At 44.4% G+C, this 22,954-nt stretch overlaps 1 protein-coding gene across 2 annotated transcripts in view; it reads left to right on the top strand.

Moving 5' to 3' along the window:
• The first annotated feature begins 6,741 nt into the window (after nucleotides 1-6,741).
• mon2 (MON2 homolog, regulator of endosome-to-Golgi trafficking) overlaps nucleotides 6,742-22,954 on the top strand; it is a 155,771-nt gene continuing 139,558 nt past the window's right edge. For both annotated transcript variants that reach the window (XM_073058733.1, XM_073058734.1), the window contains exon 1: nucleotides 6,742-6,982. In XM_073058733.1, the coding sequence (XP_072914834.1) occupies nucleotides 6,875-6,982 (108 nt within the window). In that variant the 5' untranslated portion in view covers nucleotides 6,742-6,874. The remainder of the gene's footprint in view (nucleotides 6,983-22,954) is intronic.

Below are 22,954 nucleotides of genomic sequence, written 5' to 3' on the forward strand. Positions count from 1 at the left end.
GTGATGAGCACCTCGTTCTCCTTGGTGACTTCAACACCAGAGTGAGAACCGATAATGATACCTGGCCGTCTTGTCTTTGCCACTTTGGAATTGGCAAAATAAATGACAATGGACATCATCTCCTGGAGTTCTGCTCCTATCATGGCCTGTGTGTAATTAACTCCTACTTTCAGGTGAAGTCACAGTACAAGGTCTCATGGTGACATCCACGGTCTAAACACTGGCACCAACTAGACATGATCATCACCAGGCGCTCTTTCATCAACTCTGTACTAATCACCCACTCATACCACAGTGCAGACTGCGATACGGATCATCACCAAACGCTCTTTCATCAACTCTGTACTAATCACCCACTCATACCACAGTGCAGACTGCGATACGGATCATCACCAAACGCTCTTTCATCAACTCTGTACTAATCACCCACTCATACCACAGTGCAGACTGCGATACGGATCATCACCAGGTGCTCTTTCATCAACTCTGTACTAATCACCCACTCATACCACAGTGCAGACTGTGATACGGATCATCACCAGGCGCTCTTTCATCAACTCTGTACTAATCACCCACTCATACCACAGTGCAGACTGCGATATGGATCATCACCAGGTGCTCTTTCATCAACTCTGTACTAATCACCCACTCATACCACAGTGCAGACTGCGATATGGATCATCACCAGGTGCTCTTTCATCAACTCTGTACTAATCACCCGCTCACACCACAGTGCAGACTGTGATACGGATCATCACCAGGCGCTCTTTCATCAACTCTGTACTAATCACCCACTCACACCACAGTGCAGACTGCGATACGGATCATCACCAGGCGCTCTGTCATCAGCTCTGTACTAATCACCCGCTCATACCACAGTGCAGACTGCGATACGGATCATCACCAGGCGCTCTTTCATCAACTCTGTACTAATCACCCACTCATACCACAGTGCAGACTGCGATATGGATCATCACCAGGTGCTCTTTCATCAACTCTGTACTAATCACCCGCTCACACCACAGTGCAGACTGTGATACGGATCATCACCAGGCGCTCTTTCATCAACTCTGTACTAATCACCCACTCACACCACAGTGCAGACTGCGATACGGATCATCACCAGGCGCTCTGTCATCAGCTCTGTACTAATCACCCGCTCATACCACAGTGCAGACTGCGATACGGATCATCACCAGGCGCTCTTTCATCATCTCTGTACTAATCACCCACTCATACCACAGTGCAGACTGCAATACGGATCATACTTTAGTATGCTGCAAGATCAAACTATGTCTGAAGAAAATCCACCACTCCAAACAAACTGGAAAACCTGGCGTCAACACAACAGAGATGAAACAGTCAGAGAAGGTTGACCAGTTTGCCAAGTCAGTACAGGGTGCTATGACCACCTCCTCACAAGGAGATACTGCAACAGAACAATGGTCGTACCTTTGCGACACCATCCGCAAATCAGCACTCTCTATCTTTGGAAAAAAGATCACAAAGAGCAGTGACTGGTTTGAGGCAAAGTCCAACATCATGACTCCTGTCATCGAAGCCAAGCGTGCGGCTCTCACAGAGTACAAGCATTCACCATCCGACCAAACACTCCAGGCACTTCGAGCTGCTAGAAGCAAAGTGCAACAGACTGCAAGGCAGTGTGCAAATGAGTACTGGCTCCAGCTCAGTGAGGACATTCATACAGCAGCTGTGACAGGCAACAACAGATCGATGTATGATGGTATCAAGAAGGCCCTTGGCCCATCGCAGAGCAAGACAGCACCCCTGAAGTCATCCAGCGGTGAAATTATCATCAATAAAAGCAAGCAGATGGAATGCTGAGTAGAACACTACTTTGAGCTCTACTCGAGGGATAATGCTGTTGTTAGCTCAGCCATTGATGCCATCGATTGTCTACCAGACATGGATGAACTCGACTCTACCAACCATTGAGGACCTCAGCAAGGCAATTGACAGTCTGGCCCCAGGGAAAACTCCTGGCAATGATGGGATTCCTCCAGACCCGATCAAACACTGCAAGAGCTCACTTCTCCAACCTTTACACGAGGTCCTCCATCAGTGCTGGAAGGAAGGAGCCATACCACAGGATATGTGCGACTCCAAAATCATCACTTTGTACAACAAGGGTGATAGGAGCAATTGCAACAACTACAGGGGTATCTCCCTCCTGAGTATTGTCGGCAAAGTCTTTGCTTGTGTAACTCTGGCATGTCTACAAACTTTGGCAGAACTGGTCTACCCTGAGTCCCAATGTGGTTTTCACACAAGGACATCAACTGTCGACATGAATTTCTCACTCCGTCAACTCCAGGAGAAGTGCAGGGAACAACAGAAACCCTTCTATGTTGCTTTCATCGACTTGACCAAGGCACTCGACCTTGTCAGCAGGGATGGGCTCTTTCAGATTCTCCTCAAGATTGGCTGTCCCCCAAAACTCCAAAGTATCATCAAGTCATTCCATCACGACATGAGGGCTACTGTTCAGTATGGTGGCAGCTCATCAGAACCCTTCACTATTCGTAGTGAAGTCAAACAAGGATGCGTGTTGGCCCCAGCATTATTCAGCATCTTCTTCTCTCTGCTATTGAAGCATGCATTTGGGACGGCGACAGAAGGCATCTACATGCACACCAGGTCCAATGGGCGGCTGTTCAACCCTGCGCACCTAAGAGCAAGAACAAAGGTGCAAAAGATCTTAATACATGATATGCTCTTTGCCAATGATGCTGCTATAACCTCGCACACCAAACAGCAACTACAAACTCTCATGGACCACTCCTCTAAGGCATGCAAGGACTTCGGGCTTACCATCAGCCTAAGAAAACTAATGTCCTTGCCCAGAACGTAGTGGAGACACCAGTCATTACCATCGACAATTACGCTCTAGAAGTGGTCTACGAGTTCACATACTTGGGGTCGACCATTAACGACACTCTCTCCCTTGGTGCTGAAATCAATAGGCGTATCAGCAAAGCAGCATCAATCCTTGCTCGACTCTCCTCATGAGTCTGGGAGAATCCGAAACTTGCTACAAAGACCAAGACTGCTGTGTACAATGCATGCGTTATCAGCACCTTCCTGTATGGTAGCAAGACTTGAACCATCTACTCCAAGCAGGAGAGGAAACTCAATAGTTTTCACCTGTGCAGCCTTCGCCACATCCTCGGTATCACCTGGAGAGACAAAGTCTCGAACTCCAAGGTCCTCTCCCATGCTAGACTTCCCACAACGTTCACGCTTTTAAGACAACACAGACTGTGCTGGCTGGGCCACGTCAGTCATGTGAAGGATGGTAGATTGCCAAAGGACATCCTCCACGGAGGAGTAGCAATAGGCAAGAGGAACGTTGGTAGACCCCAGCTTCGCTTCAAGGACCTCTGCAAGCACGACATGAAAGCCTTAAAAATCAACACAGACTGCTGAGAGGACACAGCAGATGACAGCAACAAATGGTGAGGTACTCTTCAGCAACACCTAGAGCAAGGTGGAAGAGTGATCCTGAGTCAGTTTGAGGAGCGGATAGCTAAACGGAGAGCACAGCAGACAGCAGACAACAATTCCACAATGCCCTACACATGCAGCAACTGTGGCAGGATCGGCCTCAATAGCCACAGTCGACGCTGCTCAATAAACCAGTGACTATCAGAGGCGCAGTACCCATGGTCGACCATGATGGACGGAGGCCACACTATTAAATCTCCCCTCGTTCTCCAGGGAACAAAGATCTGACCCATCCAACCTTCCCCTATAACCCAAGTCCTGGTAACGTCCTTGTAAATTTTTCTCTGCACTCTTTCAGTCATACCTGTAGGTAGGAAATCATACACAATACTCCAAATGTGGCTTCACCAATGTCATACAACTTCAATAACATCCCAACTCCTGAAGGATGTTTTAATTTATAAAACTCTTCCAGTGCCAACCCCAACCCCAACTCTACACACAAGACTTTAAAGACAAAGGAGCAGAATTAGGCCATTGGATCTTCTGCACTGTTCCATCATGGCCGATTCATAATCCCCCTCGCTCTCATTTTCCTGCCTTCTCCCCGTAACTGCTAACACCCTTACTAATCAGGAACCTATCAACTTTGAATATACTTAATGAGAAGGCTTCCACAGCTATCTGTGGCAATGAATTCCACAGATTCACCACCATCATGCTAAATAAATTCCTCCTTACCTCTGTTCTAAAGAGATGTCTTTCAATTCTGAGAATGTGCCCCCTGGTCCTAGACTCCCCACCATAGGAAACATCCTCCACACATCCATTCTGTCTAGGCCTTTCCCACACACTGGCTAGAAAAACGGAGGGCTATGTGGGAGGGAAGGGTTAGATTGACCTTTGGTTAGGTTAAAAGGCCAGCACAACATTGTGGGCTGAAGGGCCTGTCTATATTGTACTGTTCTATGTTCTAACTCATCTGTGGAGGACAGTAAAGAGTTAATATTTTAGACTGTGACCCTAAATGAACAAATAATGCTTGCCACAGCGTCCTCAGCCTCAGCTGGTGAGAATAGTACACCACCGTCATCACTTCCAGAGAACAGTGCCCTAAAGTCTCTCTGCTTGACAACACCTCTCAGGGATATTCACTGTACGCCCTGTCCTGTTTCATCATCCCAGCAGTTGTCCAAAGCTTTATTCCCTTGCCCACTTTCCCAGTTGATCTTTCCGCATGCTGGAGGAGGCCAACATGAACAGCATCTCCAGTGTGACAGAGCAGCACCAACTCTGATGGGTTGGTCATGTCATTCAGATGTCTGACTCGCGTCTCCCCAAACAGATCCTTCAAGGTCAGTGCTGGGCAAAGGAAACGCTTCAAAGATAACATCAAAACCAGCCTAAAGAGCATCAACACATCCTCCATCTAAAAACTGGGAAGACGTTGCACTTGAGAGATACACCCGGAGGAAAACTGTCCAAGAGGGAGCTGCACTACGTGCTCCTCCGTACCACAGAGAACAAATGGCTGCTGTGAAATGAGAGACTGAACAGCCACCACTTACTCTCGCCCACGCTACGCCAGAATACGTGGATCCCGGATCAGCCTCTACAGCCACCAGTCAATAGACAACCCCTGAGCGGAACATCATACTCCACTCGAGTGATTGCACTACTAACCATCTTGTTTCATGAGAGATGCTCCAAACACTCCAATTAATTTCTAGCTTCCAGGATGGACAGTTTGTGCTCTTGAGCTGAAACAGAAGCTGGTTAATGTAAAGGTTCTGGTCCAAAGGAAACTTGTTTAATTCCCAGCTACCTGGACTGTTCTTCCCTCCATGAATCAATGCACAAAGTGGTAGAAGAACTTAGACAGAATCAAAGTCAGGCTTATTGTCACTGACAAACAAGAGAAAATCTGCAGATGCTGGAAATCCGAGCAACACTCGCAGAATGCTGGAGGGACTCAGCATCTGAGGGAAAAAGTACAGTCGATCTGTCGATGTTTCGGGCCGAGACCCTTCAGCAGGACTGGAGAGAAAAAAGCTGAGTAGATTTGAAAGGTGGGGAGAGAGAAACACAAGGAGGTAAGGTGAAACTGGGAGGGGGCAGGGATGAACCAAAGAGCTGTGAAGTTGATTGATGAAAGAGACAGAAAGCTATGGAAGAAAGAAAAGGGGGGAGGAGCACCAGAGGGAGGTAATGGGTGGGCAAGGAGATAAGGTGAGAAGAGGGAAAAGGGGCCCTCCCTTTACCATTTCCCATCCCCCTTTCACTCTCTCACCTTATCTCTGGTGTTTCTCTCTCCCCTTCCCCCACCTTTTAAATCTACTCCTCATCTTTTTTTCTCCAGCCCTGCCAAAGGGTCTCAGCCCGAAATGTCGACTGTTTATTTCTCTCCATAGATGCTGCCTGGCCTGCTGAGTTCCTCCAGCATTTTGTGTGTGTTACTGTCACTGACATAAGCATGAAATTTGTTGTTTGGCAGCGTTGGTGCATTGCAGGCATAACAAATTAATATAAATTACAATAATTTATTAGTGCAAAAGAGGAATAGTGAGGGAGTGTTCATGGGCTCACAGACCATTTGGAAATCAGACAGTGGAAACATTGAATCTGGGCCCTCAGGCTCCTGTACCTCCTCACTGACAGCAGCAATGAGAACAGGGCAGGTTCCAGATGGTGAGGGTTCTTAATGATGGATGCTGCCTCCTGAGGCACCATGTTTGGAAGACGTCCTTGATGAAGCCTCTTTGCTTTGGTACTTCCATACCAGCCAGTCAGAATGATTTCCACCGTACATCTGTAGGAATTTGCTAGACATACCAAATTTCTTCAAACTCCTAATTAAGTATAGCCGCTGGTGTGCCTTCTTTATGATTACATTTTTACATCTGCTTTTTCTTAATTTTATTTTATCTCAGCTCATGCAGGTAAAACCTAAGGTACGGGCATACCCATGCACATTGACCTCTCAATTGCTAGGAACTGTTGGACTATCCTACTGGTGTTTGGTATTGTGGTTTTCTGGACATTTACATAAATATTACCATGTAGCCCTAATTGTTTTACCCTAAAGGACCACAGGGGGGCGCTCCAGCTGCAGGATGGCGCCTCCACGACCTCCGACCGACAGGCGGCGAGGCAGAGGGCACCAGCCCGCACTGTAACCTCCGGTACACTAGACGGTGCTGAGGGCGACTGGTGTCTGCATCACTTCCCATTCGGCCTGTGTTTACGGAAGTCCGGCTGACGTGTCGGAGGCGCGCGGGTTTGTGGGCGTGAGGGCGGTGGGGGGTGCGCGCCGCGGCCTCGGGTTTTGCAGCCTAAGTCAGCCCGGGAGGGGAGCGCCGGAGTCCGGGGGGGGTGGCGATAGAACAGCCGCGTCCTGCGGAGGGGAAAGATGACCACCTCATCACCCGAGGCCGTGAAGAAGCTGCTGGAGAACATGCAGAGCGACCTGCGGAGCCTGTCGTTGGAGTGTCGGAAGAAGTTTCCTCCCGTCAAAGAGGTGAGGGAACGGGGGTCGGGAGCAGGGAGGGGTCCGGGGTTCGGGGGTCTCGCAATCAAGGGGTGGGAGTGATCGGGGACGGAGGGGGGGGGGTCAGGAGAGCGGGGTGGGAGAGTCGGGGTGGGGAGGGGAGGGGTGTCGGGTGGGGGAGGCGAGGGGTCAGGGGGTGGGGAGGGGTCATGGGGGTCAGAATGATAGGGAAGGGAGGGGTCAGGGGGTGGGGGAGGGGAGGAACGGAGATCAGGATGACGGGGAGGAGTCAGGGTGGGGTGTGAGAGAGTTTGGAAATGGCGGATTGACAGGGTGAAAGGTTGGGAGGGTGGGGGAGAGAAGGGAAGGGTCAGGGAGGGGTGAGGGGGAGGTGGAGTGGCGGGTTGAGAGGGAGAGGGAGGTGGTAGGCATTAGTCTCAGCAGGAGGCTGGGGTCTTGGGATCAGAGTGTGGCGAGGAATTATTCTGGGACCCGACTCAGGTTTCTGGGATCCCTGTCCCAGGACTGGGTGCTTGGCGGCGGCAGCAGGGAAAAAAGTGGACTACTGCACTGACACGGGGTCGGAGAGTGAAAGTACCTCATCTCCCCCCCCCCCCCCACCCTGCTCCACATCAGATGGAGGAAGGGGTCCCTCCACCAAAGCTAGACCCAGTCTGTAAACCTGCCATTGGGAAAGGGAGGGCACAGTTGCACAAGACTTTGCTGGAGATTCTCAGCAGATCAAGTAGCCTCTGTGGTGTGGAGTGAGGATTTAGTACCTGTCCTTGGAAGAGGACCTCTGGCTTTAGAGGAGCACAATCGGATGAAACTCTGTCAATGTTGGAAGTCCTTCCTAAACTCCTACTCGCCAGAGTGTGGCTCCTGCCACCTTTGTTTCAAGCTACGTGAAAGGAAAAAAAACAATGACATCACCACTGTGAATTGTTCCCTTTAGTGTTTGTGAATGTGAAGTGGCTTCTGCTCCTTGCACCTTTTCACATCTAATACAAAGGAAAAGTGCTTTGTTTCCAAGTGGTTGTATTGTAACTTGTATAGAAATTACTTGTTCAGCTTCTCTTAGTACCTCTCTACCCAGCAAGTTATTGAAGGGTACTTATTCCAAACCAGTAACATCTCAGTTACACCATTGCTCGATTCAGAGGGATTTAAATGGTGCTTGAGGTGATTAGAATAATTTATCATTTTGAAGAGATTCATTAGTGGAGCAAACTCTGGCACACTTCAGATAAAAAGACGAGTTGTTTTCTTGAGAAGGAATGATTCCATGGCTGGAGTTTGACTTTATTAATATTCAGTGCCAGGCTAAGGTGATAATAGCACATTACAACCTGCAGAACCAAATACTTTTATCATTTTCATTACTAGTAAAAATATGCTGGAGTTGCTATAAAAATGTCTCAAGTTCTACAAAGTCCCCCAGTGCAAGTTTGTCATTGTAAAGAGCATACTCACATTGTTCGGTAGCATAACGCTTTACAGCGTCAGTGATGAGGATTCAGTTACCGTCGCTGCTCTAATCAACCATTCTAGTTGGTTCCCCACCTTTGTGCCAACCTCCCCCATCTATTACCCCTCCATCACTGCACTGCAAATACTTTAAACCATTTAAAACTGTTTACATTGTAAATACATGCTGATACATATGTACTTTTTATTCCATATCCCTACTTAAAACTTTATTTTTATATAATTCTTTATTTTTTAATGTGTTGAACATTGAATGTCACACCCTGCCCCACACACCACAGCAGATTCCTAATACATGTAAATGTTTATGGCAAATAAAGTTGATCCTGGATTTTTTACGAAAGACAACTTGTCCTGTATAAGACAGTAAAAAGTCTGTGTTTACCTTGTTCCTACTTTGATTTATCTGATTATGCTGCTGTGAAACCAGGTCCTGAGGCAGATACTTAAGAATCAGGTTCAATGTCCTCTGTCTTTCCTGCAATTTAATGATTCTAGTGGGGTCACTGTATGATGTAAATGAGCAGTCAGAGTCAATTGATCTGAAGTTTATATTTTTAAAACCATGGCACGCATTTCATTGACTATCTTTGGATCATGAAATAGCAATCAAAAGTAAGAAATCAATGTGAACGTTACTGCATAATTTCTGCTTCTCCAATGTTTCAGAAATGCCTGTGCTTTGTTTGATGTATGCGCTTTGAATAGAGGTTGTGACAGAGGCTGTAAAATGCAGTCTTTTAAAAACTTGTACACATTTAGGATCAGTGCAGTGCTGAAAAGTAGCATTTTGTGCTCATGCCTAACTGTCTGACTTGTCGGGCCATTTCAGAGCTTTTAATGGTCAATTGGGCATTTGTACACACCCGCCCCAAATCAGGTAAAATGGCAGAGTTATTCTTCCTGAGTGCAGGAGTAAAAACTGAAAATACTGGTAATATGCAACAGGTCATACTATTTCTCCACATGCTGCCTGACTTCAGAATCACAAACAGCTTTATTAGCACTGAATTAAATGTTGTGAAATTTTGTTTTGCAGCAGCAATACAGTGCAGAGACATGAACATTGTAAGTTCCTAAAACAAATATAGTTGGCCCTCCTTATCCGCAGGGGATTGGTTTCGGGGACCCCCCCCCCCCATGGATATCAAAATTCGTGGATGCTCAAGTCCCTTTTTAACATGTATCAGTGCGGTGGTCTTTAGGACCCAGCGGAACCCTGGACTTTATTTAACATGTCTCCGTGCGGTGGACATTAGGACCTGGTGGCGCAGCTCTGAATCCACAGTGTTTCTGTTCATGAAAATAATCACGATCGCGATTGAAAATAAGATGGAAGTAATAAAGCGATCGGAAAGAGGTGAAATGCCATTGGTCATTGGAAAAGCGTTAAGCTACAGTAGTCAGTCAACGATCAGAACAATTTTAATGGAGAATGTGAAAGGCCCTGCCCCGATGAAAGCTACAATTATTACTAAGCAATGCAGTGGTTAAATTATTGAAATACGTATGTTTCTTAAGTGTTTTATATGCATAGAAAGGTAAAATATGTACTACATACTTAGAAAAATGTTTGACCAACTGACGCTAAATAATACTGGATGTACCTTTTCCAACTTAAAGACGGACTCAGGAATTGAACTCATTCATAACCCGGGGACTTTCTAGATTACTATAATACCCAATGCAATGTAAGTGCTATGTAAATAGTTGTTATACTGTATTATTTAGGGGATAATGACAAGAAAAAAATAGTCTGTACATGCTCAAGCAACGAGTGCTGGAGAGAGAACTTCCGAGTTTTCCCAATCCACGGTTGGTTGACAAGGAGGGCAGACTGTATTGCAAAACGATGAGAGGTGTGTTTGTAGACTTGATGAACATTGACTGAACTTCAATTTAATTCTGATTTTCTGGTGGTGATTTCTTCATCATGGAAGCATATGACTAATTTTGGCATTGTATGCTAATAGAGCTTTTAAAGAGAGTTGCATTGCATCACAAACACAAGAAATTCTGCAGAGGCTGGAAATCTTGAGCAAAATGCTGGAGAAACTCAGCAAGTCAGGCAGTATCTATGGAGAGGAATAAGCAGTTAACGTTTGTGGTCTAGGCCATATACCCAGCTCCCTCCTGTAGACCACCCAGTGGAATCTGTCTCCATAATGTCTACATGTAGTGCATTCCATATTTCCTTCAGATATTGAGTAAAACAATTTTCTCATGTTCCAACAAATCCTATTTTGTAGCTGTGATCTCTAGTCCTGGACCCATTATCTGCTTTCCACTATTTTCTCAGATCTCCCATCATTTTTATTTGAGCAAATCTCCTCTCAACCTTCCCTTTCTCATGGAAAACAGTCTAAGCCTCCAGGAGAATGATCCCAGATAAGTAGCATTTAATGCCTTGGAATCTGTGTAGTTTAGAAGAATGGGGAGGGTTCTCATCAAGACCTACTGAATACTGAAAGGTCTGGATAGAGTGGACGTGGAGAGGATGCTTCCAATAGTGACAGACAGTATCAAGACAGAATGACATCCCTCTAGAGCAGAGATGAGGAGGGACAACTTTAGCCAGACAATGGAGAATCTGTGGAATCCCAGTTGTTGGCTTTCAGCTCTTTAGAGAAAGGGATATCCTGCATATTTAGAGATATAGCACAGTATAGGCCCTTTGAGCCGTTCTGCCTGATTTAACCCTGGCCTAATCATGGAATAATTTACAATGACCAATTAACCTACTAACTGCTACATCTTTGAACTGTGGAAGGAAACGAGCACCAGGAGGAAACCCATGCATTCCATGGGGAGGATGTACAGACTCTTTACAGAGGACATCAGGGTTGAACTTAGCTGTCATAGCTACTCTATATCATTTCTTTATAAGGTTCATGTTACCCTCCTGGTTAGTAACCAGGGAGAATCCATCCTCCAGCTTGAAAGCTGGATGGCCATCTGTGCCTTCGTAGAAAGTAAAAGAGCAACTGCTCACCAAGTCATTAGCAATGAACTCTTCCTTAGGATAGTTGATCAGGACCCAGAAAGATCTAATTTTCTTCTTAATGGTGAAAGTGTTTTAATGCCTGTTGATTTGCTCTTAAATGTAATCTTTACATAGGCAAAAATTCAAAAATACATCCTTGAAGCTTTCCCTCTGAATGCCTTACAACCTTTTCCCTTGAAAGAGCTTGGAGAAAAGAGCCAGTGTCAGGAGTTCAGTGCTAGATGTGTGATCGACAGTGTAATCAACTGCCTTTCCTCAAAGTGAAGGCTGATGACACTGACCTTGGTCTGTCTTCAAGTGGGTCTGGAGCAATTTCAGTGGTATCACTCCAGTGTCAAATGCAGTAAAGCCAGGTTTCAGGAGCACACAGAAGGGGGACAGGGATCATTGCTGCCTGGTAGACCACAGGTTTTGTGTCACCTTTCCTTCATTCAACCATGACCTGTGCCGGTAATGAACTCTGCTTCAACCACCCTTCAGGTGTGCCCACCATCAGTGAAAATCTGCAAGAGAATTTGAATAATTCTACATATTTTCTCAAGCTTCCTGCGGTCTAAGCAACATAGTTACTATTGCTGTAGTCACAGTTTGGCTTTGGTGGTTTAAATACTTTGAGAAAGAAGGGCGCATTTACATTGGATCTTGCTCTGAAGGAGAGAACTGAGATATTGGTATTCGAACAGAATCTAGCAACTTTTTCCTGGGCACCAAGAGACTCCAAGCTCAGATATTCAACTCATTTGTTGCTTGTGTAAGATTGTGGTCACTTAGTTGAGTTTAAAGTGGGTACAACAACATGGTGAGAGTAACTCTTCGGAACGATGTTTTTAAAGAAAAATGGCACAAAATCGAGCTTTGAGCGAACAGTTTTAAAATAGCATCAGTTGCATGTGTTTGTGTTCAAATGGTGTGATTTTTGTCACTGATAGTTGGCGAGAAATAATGAAGATAATTCAGAGCTGTTTCGCTCAGTGCGGTTTCAAGCATTCAGGCTTGGAGATGCCAGTTTCATTTTCATTCCTAGCTATTTCTATCTCACCAATTCAGCATGTTCGAAACTACGAAAAATTATCGGCAATCACCTTGAATGTTGCGATAAGAAGGAAGATTTGGAGGATGCAATATTGACAGGATTGTATGAAGGCAGCCCATTATCTGCAGTAGGTGCCCACTAATTTTGTTCATATACAGTCAGAAGAATTCCTCCATTGATAACTATTAGGAACTAATACACAAATTTGTAGTACTGCAGTGGTATTGGCAATGCTCTAATTTGTTCTGTATTACATTTAAATACATAATTTGTTACTTTTTAAAATCTGTTTCCATGAAACTTCAGATAATTGGGGTAGTCACTTATCAGGTAATTGGGCCGAAATATGCTGGTCCTGATGTGTCTCAGTTGACTGGAATCCACTATGTGGTATTGAACACAAATTTGATTGATAAACAGCAGCCTGATGTATTCATTGCTGTTGTCTAAGTAGATTGGAGAGCCAGTGAGATTGCGATCAATATAGATTTGTTGTGACGGTAGACACATTGCAGCAGGTCCAGCTCCTTACTCAGGCAGGAGTTAATTCTAGATATAAGCAACCTCTTGAAGCACTTAATTTCTGTAGATGTGAGTTAATTCTGCTCTTCTTGGACACCAGTGTGATTGCTGCCTTTTTGAAGCAAATGCAGACCTCAGACCATAGTAGTGAGAGATCAAAGATGCCTTGAACACTCTAGACAGCTGCTTGGCTCACGTTTCAGTGCTTAGTCAGGCACACCGTCAGGACTGGCATTCTCTTGAAGGATGTTCTGACATTTGCCTCCAAGACGGAGATCACAAGATTGAAATAGTGCAGAGAAAATTTACAAGGATGTCGCTAGGGCTTGAGGATCTGATTTACAGGGAATCATTGTATAGATTAGCACTTTATTCCTTAAAATATAGAATGCTTGTCAGGCAAGAGTTTTCCTTAAGGAAACCTTGCTGACTTTGGCCTATTTTATCATACTCCTCCAAGTACCCTGAAACCTCAACCTCATCCTCTGGCATTGAGTGTGGCACTGAGGCTCAGAGGAGAAGAAGTAAAGTGGACTGCAGTGGTGATGGAAGGTTCCATAGTCAGAGGAATAGAGACAAGATTCTGTGGGCGTGATAGAGACACCCGGATGGTATGTTGCCTCCTAGATGCCAGAGTCAGGAATATCTCGGATTGTGTCACATCATTCTAAAGGAGGAGGGTGAGCAACCAGGTGTCCTGGTACATATTGGCACCAGTGACATGGGTAGACAAGGTGAGGAGATATTTTAGGATGCTAGGTTAGAAAGCTGAAAAGCAGGACCCCCAGAGTAGTAATCTGTTGGTTACCGATGTGCCAGTGAGAGTAGAATGATTTGTCAGGACTGGGGCAGGGCTTTAGATTTCTGGATCACTGGGATCTCTTCTGGGGAAGGTATGACCTGTGCAATAGGGACAGTTACACCAGTAGTACAATATCCTTGTGGGCATGTTTGGGAAGGTTTAGACTGATTTGATAGTGGGACGGGAACTGGAGTGATAGTGCTGAGGATGGGGTAGTTGGTTTATAAACCGAGGCAGTGTATTGAAACTGCTAGCAAGGAGAGGCTGATGATAGGGAAAAATCGCAAGATGAGTTGAATTGCAGAATCGAAAAGGTAATGAATACAATACTGTAAGTGTTTTATTTGAATGCACACTGTAAACAGAATAAGGCAGCTGAACTTGTAGCACAGTTACATATTGGCATGTTTGACGTTGTGAGCATCACTGAATGGTGGCTGAAAGAAGATTATAGCTGGGATCTTGACGTCATATCAAAAGGGTAGGCAGAGGGGAAGCTGTTGGTAAAAAAATTAAATCATTAGAAAGCAGTGACATAGGATCGTAGGATGTAGAAATGCTGTGGGTAGAGCTAAGAAACTGCAAGGGTAAAAATACCCTGTTGGGAGTTATATACAGACTTCCAAACAGCAGTAAAGATATGGTCTACAAATTACAACGGGAGATAGAAAATGCATGTCAAAAAGGCAATGTTACAATGGTCACGGGGGATTTCAATATGCAGGTACATGCATCATGGCATGGGCCTCTGTCGGTCAGAGTTGACTATGGATATTGTGTCCTAGCTATCTAGATACGCAAGCCTGAACAGTACAATATGGAGAGCAAGCTGTTGCCCATGTAGCAAGCTCCCCCTCTTCACACATCTGATAAATCCAAAGGAATGGCAGAGATTGATACAGTTTGGCACCAGCAGCATTGCAGGAGTTGCCAGTCAACTTTTGAACTCAATGTAGAACTGCCTTAGGGACTCCAGCTCTGGATTTTTCCGTTGGGGTTTACTCCTGAAACCTACCCCATGAGTGGGTATAGCCACAAGGCAGTGGAGGTTTGAGATCAGAGTTTTCCTTCTCCGAGATGAGCTGCCAATCACAGCTGATGAGCCCCATCTACCTGTAGATTGCAGGTAGATTGGGAAAATCAGGTGGTGCTAGATCCCAAGAGGGGGAATATGTAGAATGCCTATGAGGTGGCTTTTTAGAGCAGCTTGTGGTTGAGCCCACTATGGGATCCACTATTCTGGACTGGGTGTTGTGCAATGAACTGGAATTGATTGGAGAGTTTACGGTAAAGTACCCCTTAGGGATCAGCGATCATAATATGATAGATTTCAACCTGCAATTTGAGAAGGAGAAGCTAACATCAGGTGTATCAGTATTACAGTGGAGTAAAGGGAATTTGCAAGACATGAGAGAGGAGCTGGCCAAATTTGATTGGAAGGGAGCACCAGCAGGGATGACGGCAGAGCAGCAATGGCTAGAATTTGTGGGAGTGATTCAGAAGGTGCAGGATAGATACATCCCAAAGAAGTAGTAGTATTCTAAAGGCAGGATGATGCAACCTTGGCTGACAAAGAACTCAAAATCAGTATAAAAGCCAAAGATGGGGAGATATATAGAATAGATACTGGATTGCTAGAAAATGATGCTGGAGAGGTAGTATTGGGGACAAGGAAATTGCGGAGAAATTGTATTAAGTATTTTGCATCAGTCACTAGCAGTATGCCAGAAGTTTGAGAGTGACAGGGGGCAGAAGTGTGTGAAGTTGCCATTACTGGGAAGAAGGTGCTTGGAAAACTGAAAGATCTGAAGGAAGTTTCTACACCATTATTAGTTTGGAAAAACTGAGTATCATCTCTCAAAATATTCAAACTTCAAAGTAAATCGAAGTGTATATATGTCACCATATACCTATACTACCCTGAGATTCATTTTCTTGCAGGATTTCACAGCGGAACAAAGAAATACAGTAAGATCAATTTTTAAAAAAAACTACTCACCAACAATAACTGGTAAACAACCAATGTGGAAAAGAAGACAGTAATACAAAATTCACATAATAGGTAAATAATACCAAAAAGATGAGCTGCAGAGATCCTTGAATGTGAGTCCATTGGTTATGGAATCAGTTCAGTGTCGAGATGACTGAAGTTATCCACTCTAGTTCAGGAGTCTGATGGTTGAAGGGTAATAACTGTTCCTGAACTTGGCACTGTGTGTCCTGAGGCTCCTGTACTTCCTTCCTGATGACAACAGCAAGAAATTGGTTTTGGTTGGTGGGTGTCCTTGGTGAAAATGCAGCCAGTGAAATATCTTTATAGTGCACTCACAGGGAAGGTGGGAATGTTGTCTTTCAATTCATGCTCTTCAGGCTTTATAGACAACAGTGTGATAATGATCGGATAATAAAGTTTCAGCAATGCTGATTGTAAGATGAACATTAGTTAGGGACACTGAAGCTAGCTTATTTGAAATTGTGCCATGGGGTGATTCTCCACAAAATGAATCAATGTGATGTACCTTTGCTGCAGTCTTCCTACCACAAGTTGTTTTTACTGGTACTGGATGACAAGACCTGTATACAGAAAGCCAGGCGGCATCTCGTCTGGGTCCTCTGTCAAATCCTTTCACAATGAAAACCGACATACTGTTACCTTCCCATTTCTTTTCTAATTACACGTTAATTTTCAGTGATCGATGTTGAAAATCTCCTTGCACTCTGATACCTTTCAATCTTCCGTCATTTAAAAAAAATACTCTGCCTTTATTTATTTTACCAAAATAAATTACCACACTTTTTCCCCACATTATTTTCCATCTGGCATGTCCATACCTATTCACTTAACTGGTGTGTGTCCCTGATGTGCCTCCACATCCTTTTCATATGCCATACTGCTGCCTCACTTTATCTCATCAGCAAATTTAGATTATACTACATCCCTTCATCCAACCCCACCCCCACCTCCTCCCTCACAGAAGTACACTGACAAATGGGTGTGTCTCTCAGCTCCACATCCTAGGTGCTCTGATTTCCTTCTGCACCCCAGAGACTATGTGAAGTGGCTTTTGTTATCTTTGGAAAATGGTAACTAAAGCATCAGTCTCCACATAGCTGCCATGGTCATATAGTGGGTGGTACAGTCCCGTAATGGTCAGAGTAACACTTCACAGCGTCAGCAATTGGAAGACCAAGATTCATTTGCTGCGTCTGCCCTTAAGGAGTTTGTACATTCTCCCTGTGACTGCATGGGTTTGCACATTCCAAAGATGTACAGGTTAAGGTTAGCAAGTTGTGGGCCTGCTTTGTTGGCACTGGAAACATGGCGGTACTTGGGGATTTTGATGCAACTGACACATTTCGCTGTTTACTGTTCAATTGTTTTGGAGAAAATGTTTATTTTAAATGATAGACATCATTAGGATATTTTTTATTTAGTCAGTGTCATGCTTAGTATTTTGATCATGATGGATGAATGATTATTGGTGGAAGCTCTAATTGGACTTTTCCTTTACTACTGAGTAGAAAAGCCCTCATGTATTGCTGTAGAGCTATTTCTGCACAATTGGCTGTTTGACTAAACTGCAATTAGACTAATGCTAAGCATTATCCTTTATTCAGTAAGTATACTGATATGAAGATAGGTAGAAGGATGGGTAATCTTGAGAAAATAGAAGAATGTAGGAGAATATGCAAAGAAGTGGTAGATGTCAGGAAGTGTGTGGTCATGCACTTTTGTAGAAGAAATAAAGAGTAGTCTATTTTTTAAACTGGGGAAAAATACAGAAAACTGAGGTGCCGAGGGACTTGGGAGTCCTTGTGCAGGATTCCCTAAAGGTTAATTTGCAGGTTGGGTCAGTGATGAGGAAGGCAAATACAGTGTTAGAATTCATTTCAAAAGGACTAGAAGATAAAAGTAGGGATACAATATTGAGACTTTAATACGCACTCAGTTGGAGTATTGTGAGCAGTTTTGGGCCCCTTAGAAAGGGTGGTCTGAAACTGGGCAGCATTCAAAGGAGGTTCATGAAAATGATTCTGGGATTGAACAGCTTGTCATATGAAGAGCATTTGATGGCTCTAGGCCTGTATTCACTGGAATTCAAAGTATGAGGAGAGACCTCATTGAAACCTTTTGTATGATGAAAGGCCTTGATAGACGGTGGAGAGGATGTTTCCTATGGTGGGAGAGTCTAAGACCAGAGGACACAGTCTCAGAATAGAGATGCATCCTTTTAGAACAGAGTTGAGGAGGAATTTCTTTAGCCAGGGAGTGGTGAATCTGTGGAATTCATTGCTACAAGCAGCAGTGGAGGCCAGGTCTCTATGTATATTTATGGCAGAGGTTGATAAGTATTTGATTGGTCAGGGTATGAAGGGATATGGAGGAAGGCAGGCTGAGAGAAAAAATGGATTAGCCATGGTGAAATGGTGGGGCAGGCTCAATGGGCCAAATGGTCTAACTCTGCTCCTATGTCTTATGGTCTTGTACTGCTTCTCACAAGCCAGAATATGAACAGTTGAACCGAGACTGGAGTTGATGCAGTAAGTTTGCACACAAGAGCAAAGTAAAAATGAATAGAACAGAACTTTATTGTCATTGCTCAAGACAACGAGATTGCAGTTCTGCTCCAGTCCATGCAAAACAGATTTACAATGCATGCAGTATGGCTTAATAAAGATAAGAAAAAAATCCCCATGTTTACATACAAAAAGTGACTTTGCTAGTCCATAACGCTCAAAGGCCATTGACAAGCCGGGGTGTGGCATTATTCAGCTGCACAACAGCCCTCGGGAAGAAGCTGTTTTTCAGTCTCATTGTCTTGGCTAAACTATTTCTTATCTCCTACAAGAAGGCCTGAGATTGAACAGATAGTTCCTGGGATAGCATGGGTCTTTAAATATCTTACAAGCACACCATAGGCATTGAGAGTTGTAAGTTGTCTTCAGGTCCCAATGATGTGCTGAGCCAGCTAATCACCCATTGGAGTGCTTTATGATGTGTCTTGCTGCAGCTAGGGTAGCACAGTGTCAATCCGACGCAGACTGGGAGACCGTTTCGCTGAACACCTATGCTCAGTCCGCCAGAGAAAGCAGGATCTTCCAGTGGCCACACATTTTAATTCCACGTCCCATTCCCATTCCGCTGTGTCTATCCATGGCCTCATCTACTATCAAGATTAAACCACACTCGGGTTGGAGGAGCAACACCTTATATACCGGCTGGGTAGTCTCCAACCTGATGGCATGAACATTGACTTATCTAACTTCTGTTAATGCCCCTCCACCCCTTCTTACCGCTGACATATTTAGTTTTGTTTTTTTTCTCTCTCTCTCTCTCTGCCCATCACTCTGCCTGTTCTTCATCTCCCTCTGGTGCTCCCCCCTCCCCCTTTCTTTCTCCTGAGGCCTCCCGTCCCATGATCCTTTCCCTTCTCCAGCTCTGTATCACTTTTGCCAATCACCTTTCCAGCTCTCAGCTTCATCCCACCCCCTCTGGTCTTCTATCATTTTGCATTTCCCTCTCTCCCCACTACTTTCAAATCTCTTCAGTTAGTCCTGACGAAGGGTCTTGGCCGGAAACGTCGACAGTGCTTCTCCTTATAGATGCTGCCTGGCCTGCTGTGTTCCACCAGCATTTTGTGTGTGATGCCTGTCATAAACCTCTATCAGATCTCCCCTCAGCCTCCGGTGCTCTAGAGAAAATAACCCAAGTTTACCCAGCCCATCGTGCCCTCTAAACCAGCCAGCACTATACACAATACTTCAGAAGTGACCTAACCAGAGTTTTATGAAGTTGCGACACAACCTTCTGACTTTCAAACTCAGTGCCTCACCTAGTAAAAGCAAGCATTTCCTGCTTGTCATGTCATGTCATGTCCTGATGAAGGGTCTCGGCCTGAAACATTGACTGCTTATTTCAATGGATGCTGCCTGACCTGCTGAGTTCATCCAGCTTTTGTACGTGTTGATTTGACCACAGCATCTGCAGTGTACTTTGTGTTTATTATTTCATAAGCTTTCTTAACCACCTTATAGACCTGTGTAGCCAACACGGATCCCAACAACTCTGTTCACCAGCACTCTTAAGGATCTTGCCATTAACAGTGTCCTGTCTCCTTGTGTTTGCCCTACTAAGGTACAACACCTCACATTTATCTGAGTTAAACTCCATCTGCCGTTTCTCAGCCCACATCTGCCATTAGTCTATATCATGTATTCTTTGCCAGTCTTCTGCACGATCCACGACTCCACCAATCTTGGTATCATTTGCAAATTTACTCACCCACCCATCTACATATATATCACAAACAGCAGACGTCCCAGTACAGATCCCTGCGGAACGCCATTAATTACTTGAGTAAGTTCCTTTCATCACTATCCTCTGTCTTCTATGCGCAAGCCAGTTCTGAATCCAAACAGCCAATTCATAGCAGATCCCATGCATCTTAATCTTCTGGAATAGCCTCCCATGAGAGACTTTGTCAAATGCCTTACTAAAATCCATGTAGGCTACATCCACTGTCCTACCCTCATCAATCTCTCTCATCACCTTGTCATAAACTCAGTGAAGTTGGTAAGGCATGACTTCCCACACACAAAACCACGCTGGCTCTCCCTCATTAGGTCATAAGTTTCCAAATGCTCATGTATCTTCTCCTTAAGAATTTTTCTAGCAATTTCCCTACAACTGACTTGAGAATCACCTGTCTATAGTTTCCAGAATTTTCTCTAGTTCCCTTTTTAAATAGAGGTACAACATTACCCACTCACCAGTCCTCTGGGATGTTGCCTGTGGCAAGAGAGAACACAAAGATACTGATCAAGAGCCCAGCAATGTTGTATCTTACCTCCTTCAATAACATGTGGTAAGTCCCATCAGGTCCTGGGGACCTATCCACCTTAATACTCATTAGGAGGCCTAACACTTCCTTCTCTAAATGCTCTAATATATTTACACACTCAGCACTGATTTCCTAGTCTTTTCCTTTTCCCTGGTCCTGGTTCTCCGTATCCTTTTCCTCGGTACAGTGGCCATTGTGCCTTCCCTACTTCTGAAGTTGTGTTGACGGACTCAAAGAGCTCCTTGGTGATGTTCATCCCCAAAAACTTGAAATGGAAAGCTCTTTCCACTACTTCACCATTTATGAATAGTGGGGCTTGTTCGAGACCTTTTGCCTTCCGAAAGTCAATTATCATTTCTTTTGCATTGATGTTGACTGATAGGTTATGATTCCTGCACCGAGTGGACAGTTCAGCACCTCCTCTCTGTGCAGATTCGTTATTTATGTGATTAGGCCAATCACAGTTGTGTCATCTGCAACTTTGATGATTGAGTTTCTAGCATGAAGAGGAGTACACTCATAGGTGAAGAGAGTAGAGAAGTGGGCTTAGTACACACCCCTATGGGGCACCAGTGTTCACGGTTAGTGGGGTTGATATGCACTTGCCTTGGCATCTATGGGACTGAGTGTCATAGGTCTGTAGTCATTAAGACATGTTGCCGCTGTCATCTTGGGGATTGGAATGACAGTCGCGGCTTTGAAGCAGCCAGGACCATAGCCTGGGACAGTGAAAGGTTGTAAATGCTCATCAGCACTTCTGCCAGCTGCTTGATGCAGTCCCTGTCCTACTGCTCTGCATGCATACAGAGTACACACCTCACCTCATGTATGTTCAGTGTCAGTGCAGTTTTTAAAATTTTTTTGCATAAATATGATCTAAAATGCAATCAGATCTTCACATAAGACCTAAAACCAGATAAAGAGAACCCAATTAAACAAATAACACAAAAAATTACACTTGTTCATTTATTTATTGAGAAAAATGATCCAATATTACATGTATTTGTTGGGAGAAGTATGTGAACCATTGTTTTCAGTAACTGGTGTGACCACCTTGAACAGCAATAACATCAAACGCTTCCAGTAACTGTCGGTCAGGCCTGCACAGCGGCTTGGAGGAATTTTAGGCCATTCCTCCTTACAAAACTGCTTCAATTCTAGGATGTTGGTGGGCTTCCTTGTACAAATTGCTTGTTTCAGGTCTTCCATAACATTTCTATAGGATTAAGGTCAGGACTTTGACTCAGCTATTCCAAAATACAAATTTTCTTTTTTTTTAAACCATTCTGTTGTAGATTTACTCTTGTTTTTTGGATCATTGTCTTGTTGAATTATTCAACTTCTATTAAGCTTCAGGTGATAGACTGCTACCCTGACATTCTCCTGTAAAATGTCTTGATACAAATTTGCCTCAATGATTGCAAGCTGTCCAGGCTGTGAGGCAGCAAAACAGCCCAAGCCATGATGCTCCTTCCACCGTGCTTCACAGTTGGGATGAGGTTTTGGTGTTGGCGTGCAGTGCCCTTTTCCCTCCAAACAGAGCAATGTACATTTCTGCCAAAAAGTTCAACTTTTGTATCATCTGTCCACAGAACATTGCCCCAGAAACATTGTGGAACATCCAGGTGGTCTTTTGCAAACTTGAGATGTGCAGCAATGTTTTTTTTTGAGAGCAGTGGTTTCCTCCGTGCTGTCCTTCCATGAACACCACTCTTGTAGTGTTTTCTTATAGTGGACACAGGAACAGAGACTTTAGCAAGTTCTAGAGATTCCTGCAGGTCTTTCACTGATACCTTTTGGGTTCTTTCTCACTTCCTTCAGCATTGTACGTTGTGCTCTTGATGTGCTCTTTGCAGGATGCCCTCTCCTGGGCAGAGTAGCAACAGTACTGAGTTTCCTCCATTTGGAGCCAAATTCTCTTACTGTGGACTGATGAACACTCAGGTCTTCAGAAATGCTTTTGTAGCCTTTTCCAGCTTCATTTGTCTCTACAGTTTTTTTAAGGTCCTCTGAAAATTGTTGAGAAAGTGCTGGATCTTGTCAAAGGCCTTGCTGAAGTCCATGCAGACTACATCCACTACCTTGCTTTCATTAACTTTCCTGGTAATTTCCTTGAAAAACTCTAACATTGGTTAGATATGACCTACCATGCACAAAGCCATGCTGAATATCTTAAATCACTCCCTGTCTATTCAAATACACATATATCCAGTTCCTTAGGCAACACCATCTGGGAATTTTGTTTTGTTCTTTTCCCCTAGTTAATGAATCCCTATCACTGCAGCTCACCTCTTCTCCCTCTTTCCTTTCT

Source organism: Hemitrygon akajei, chromosome 10, assembly GCF_048418815.1.
Source record: "Hemitrygon akajei chromosome 10, sHemAka1.3, whole genome shotgun sequence".
Lineage (NCBI taxonomy): Eukaryota > Metazoa > Chordata > Chondrichthyes > Myliobatiformes > Dasyatidae > Hemitrygon > Hemitrygon akajei.